Here is a 4,435-nt window from a genome sequence, read left to right on the forward strand (position 1 = left end):
GGATATATGAGAAATATATAAATATATTTCTCAAATTCCCCAAAACACCATCTATTGCAGTGTGGCTGGACAGCGACAAAATGACCAACTGGAAGTTGATTTTTTGCAGCCTATATTTAATATCAGGTGAGGTGGTCACTTTCATGACGTTTACATTGAGTACAGCAAGATCAAATTAATGACATTATATGTTAGATTAACAGTGTGGGTCAAAAAATGATTTGTTTTCTTGTCAGTTATTCAACATGTGACACTTAAATTTCATTTAATATATGTTTTCAAGTAATAATGTTGTTAAGGTTTTCACCAGGGCTACAAAATGGCGAATTATTTTTAGCTACTTGTTTCATTCATCCATTTTCATAATAGACTCTTATCAGTAGACAGTTTACAAATAAAGTGGACTTATGCATTCTTAAAATCTGTAATGATTTCATATTAAATAATTCAATGCAGAAATTGTATTAATAATAAGTTCCTATTTCAGCAGAATGTAATATAATCACACCCAATGTATTGCTGAGGAAGTTTACTGATAAACTTAAGTCGTGATGTAGATTTGTGATACTGTAAATGAGATTGATTTTCAAATGTAGAAATACAAGGAATTTTACTAAATATTTTCAGATCATTCTCTCTTATTATAAAAACAGTTTTGAATTCTGTTTCATGTTTCTTAAAGTTTAGTGAAATATTATTTGGGAATTCTGCATTTTAAACATTATTCCTCGCTTGAATTCTGAGTTTTTAAAATGACTTAATAATTTCATTGTGTGATATTCACAAAGTTCTCTATTTTGCTTCAAAGTGATGTCGACTACTTTTGGACTGGAAGTGACAATGAGTCAAGCTTCCGTGGAGGTTGCCAGGGGTGATGATGTCACCCTTACATGTAATTTTAAACCTAAAAATCAAGAAAACAAACTTATCATTATAACATGGAGTGGTCATTCTGATGAGACATCTGGAGACAAGGTAAGCCTAAAAAATTGCCAGCATTGATAAACTTCAACTGTCTACCAAAACACCACTAAACATGATAAGTGTAAAAGCAATGTCTGTTTATTAATGAATAATTGGTTCTTTGTTTCGGCCCTAATAGGTAATTTTTGGTAGCTATTACTCCGATACTCAAAATGTAGACATTGGACCACAGTATGAAGGCAAAGCCACGATAGACTTCAACCTTGAAGCAAAAACATCAAAACTGACACTAAGACAAGTCACTCTTAAAGAAAGCAGAAGAATTCAATGTTTTGTTCAGATTCCTGGAGACATTGATGGAAAAACAGCTGACTCTACTTTTCTTTTGGTTCAGGGTAAGATCTCTGGCACTTTGTCAAACTTATAACTTAATAACATCTCAAAATAAAAATTCCCTATAACTATACATGGCAAGTGGAATCCTTTTTAAAAACTTTGAATGAATATCTACATTTGTCTTATAGTTGCACCATCACAACCTGTTTGTAAGGTAGTAGGCACAGCAGAATATGGACAGAATATTAGCCTAACCTGTGTTTCTGAGGAGGGCTCGCCATCACCCACATACAAATGGGAGAGATATGATGTCAAAAATGCCCCAAAAGCATTTCCTCTTAAAACAACAGAAAGTAAGTTTTGTCCCACTTTCAGTGGATTAGATTAATAACTTTTTTTGTCATTAAATGCTTAAGTTTACACATGATTTTGTGTAACAGAGGATGGAGTTCTGGCTTTGTTCAATGTATCCTTGGACACATCAGGTTACTATATCTGCCTGTCAACCAATAAGGTCGGATTAGCCAAATGTAACATGACATTGTCTGTAGTGCCATGTGAGTATTTGCCTGCTTTCTTTTTAAATTTATGTGTTTACTTTCCAGATTAATTTTATTCAGATTATTTTACCATGTTTTGATTATTGTACCATGTGCTGGAGTACACTTTATAGAGTGCTTGACACTTGCATTGTCAATACAAGATCTTGTATTGTGTGAAAACAGATCAAACAACATTTATTTCATTAAGAGGTGCATCAATATTTTGGTGTGAGAGATGCAAGAATTCACACAATACAAGATCTTAGTCGAGCACTCTGTAAAGTCTCCTCCAGCACATCCCAAAGACTTTCAATGAATTTAAGGTCTGGACTCAGAGGTGCCAATTCATGTGTGAGAATGATTCTTCATGCTCCCTCCCAACCATCTTTCACAATTTGAGACTGATGCATCTTGAAATTGTCATCCTGGAATATGACCATGATGTGTCTTCCTACATGGTTGTTTAAGAAATGAAAAGCTACACACTTCATCAGTTAGGGTTAGAAGAACTGTTGTCAAACATATAACATTCTAGAAACATAATAATCACAGGAATAATGATCCAATTATCTGATTGTCAACATGACCAATGAACCAATTATAGCTCTTAAACACGAAAAAAAATCTGATTTTCATGATATGCCACCTTTAATGCATGAAATATTGACCTTATATAATATAATATATCTTTCTGTTTTTACAGCCTCTATGAATCTTGCCACAATAGGCATTGTTGCTGGTTGTATTCTTGGAGCTGCAGTGCTTATAATAATCATCATCTGCTGCGTCCGCAAACGGAAACAGAAATCAAAAGAGTAAGAGTCAAGTGGAATAGGTCGCCATTTATCTTTTGGAGGCTTTTATTAAGCTTTTATTAATTAGGTTTTTATTAACGTTTTATTATTATTTTTAATCTGTGTTTATTTATTGCCTCAGAACTGCAGTGGTGGAATACCATGAAACACCACAAATAGAATATATTGAGGAAGGGAATGCGCACATCACTGAAGAGAGAACTGACAAAGTTCGAAGTTATGACAATGGAGGTGGCCGTGATGACCTCAGTGACCACCATGATGACCGCAAAGGTAGCCCTGATGACCTCAGCGTTCGCTATGATAATCGCAAAGGTAGCCGTGATGACCTCAGAGATCGCGATGACCTCAGAGATCGCTATGATGATCGCAGAGGTAGCCGTGATGACCTCAGAGATCGTGATGACCTCAGAGATCGCTATGATGATCGCAAAGGTAGCCGTGATGACCTCAGAGATCGCTATGATGACCGCAAAGGTAGCCGTGATGACCTCAGAGATCGCTATGATGATCGCAGAGGTAGCCGTGATGACCTCAGAGATCGCGATGACCTCAGAGATCGCTATGATGTTCGCAGAGGTAGCCGTGATGACCTCAAAGATCGGTACGATGATCGCAGAGGTAGCCGTGATGACCTCAGAGATCGCTATGATGATCGCAGAGGTAGCCGTGATGACCTCAGAGATAGGTATGATGATCGCAGAGACTATAGAGATCGCTATAGATAAAATCATTAAGCTCATTATGATAGTAATCAGTATGTGAGGAACCATTGAATTATTATGACAGCCATCAAAATTTTGCTACAAGGAGGATGGCAGTGAGCCAAGGCCTCTACATTTTTTTCCTGTGTTGATAATCAAATAAAATTGTGCTTTATCCCTGCAGTGGCTAATGCATCTGATTCTTCTGACCTCAACGAATTATCCATTTTTATTTACTTTTTTGTTTTATTTTACAGGATTGTAATAGTATTTTATATACAGCATATAGTTTTTTTTTTTAAGTCTATCAGCTAAAGTAATTAGGCAAAATCATATTTTTATTCTTCTGAATCATGCATTTGTTCAGTAATTTTTTCGGCAGGTGTTCAGAATGGTGCTTAAGGACGGTCGGTGGCATCTCTCCACTTTTTTGTACATTTCTATATTGTTATAAGAATGGACAACTGCTTTTTAACCTGGCATGTTATGTATATGTTTATGTTTTTTACTTAATACTTAATTATAATCATATATAATTTGCAGTCCTTAATTCTGCATCATTTTTATGAGCTATTTTAAGAGCTTATTATGACATCTTTTTTTTGTAATTTTATGGCACAATGTTGGAATTTATAAAAAATGTCTAGAACTAATTAATGTTACACACCTGCTTGTCACATTCTAAATAAATAAATGATTTTAAAATATTGAATGTAGACTGTTTAATTTCTTTTTTTCCATTAATATGTGTCTTTGTAACAAGAAATAGCTCTAAATTATTTCAGCTAACAAATAAGAAGCGTTTTTTCCCTCAAACAATTTACACTTGAAGTCTCCTAAATTTACAGCCCTATACTTTCAACGTTGAATGCAATATAGGCCTATTGCAGTATTTTTCTGAAAGACGCATCCACTTTAGGGAATGGGGAGACCGTGTCGGTGGCTGTTATTTAAAGTAGTTTCTTTTTGTTCTTTGACAACTTAAATATATATTTTTAAATCAAATTACATTTTCATCTCAACAGCCGTTTAGCATATATTGGTTTTAGTTGCAATTTTCACAGTTTATTACCCTTTAGTAAAGTGGTACAGTCCGCTCATTCTAACCAGCGCA

The 4,435-nt window shown here is 34.8% G+C and overlaps 1 protein-coding gene across 1 annotated transcript; it reads left to right on the forward strand.

The window, feature by feature from the left end:
- Nucleotides 1-810: 810 nt before the first annotated feature.
- On the forward strand, nt 811-3,345 carry gpa33b (glycoprotein A33 (transmembrane), paralog b; the record flags this gene model as incomplete). The annotated part of the gene is made up of 6 exons (XM_081369295.1): nt 811-975; nt 1,103-1,319; nt 1,449-1,613; nt 1,701-1,817; nt 2,506-2,617; nt 2,739-3,345. The coding sequence occupies 6 exons, from the start codon at nt 811-813 to the stop codon at nt 3,343-3,345; spliced, it is 1,383 nt and encodes a 460-aa protein (XP_081225421.1).
- Between the last annotated feature and the right edge of the window lie 1,090 nt (nt 3,346-4,435).

Source organism: Scardinius erythrophthalmus (assembly GCF_964197995.2).
Source record: "Scardinius erythrophthalmus genome assembly, chromosome: 6".
Lineage (NCBI taxonomy): Eukaryota > Metazoa > Chordata > Actinopteri > Cypriniformes > Leuciscidae > Scardinius > Scardinius erythrophthalmus.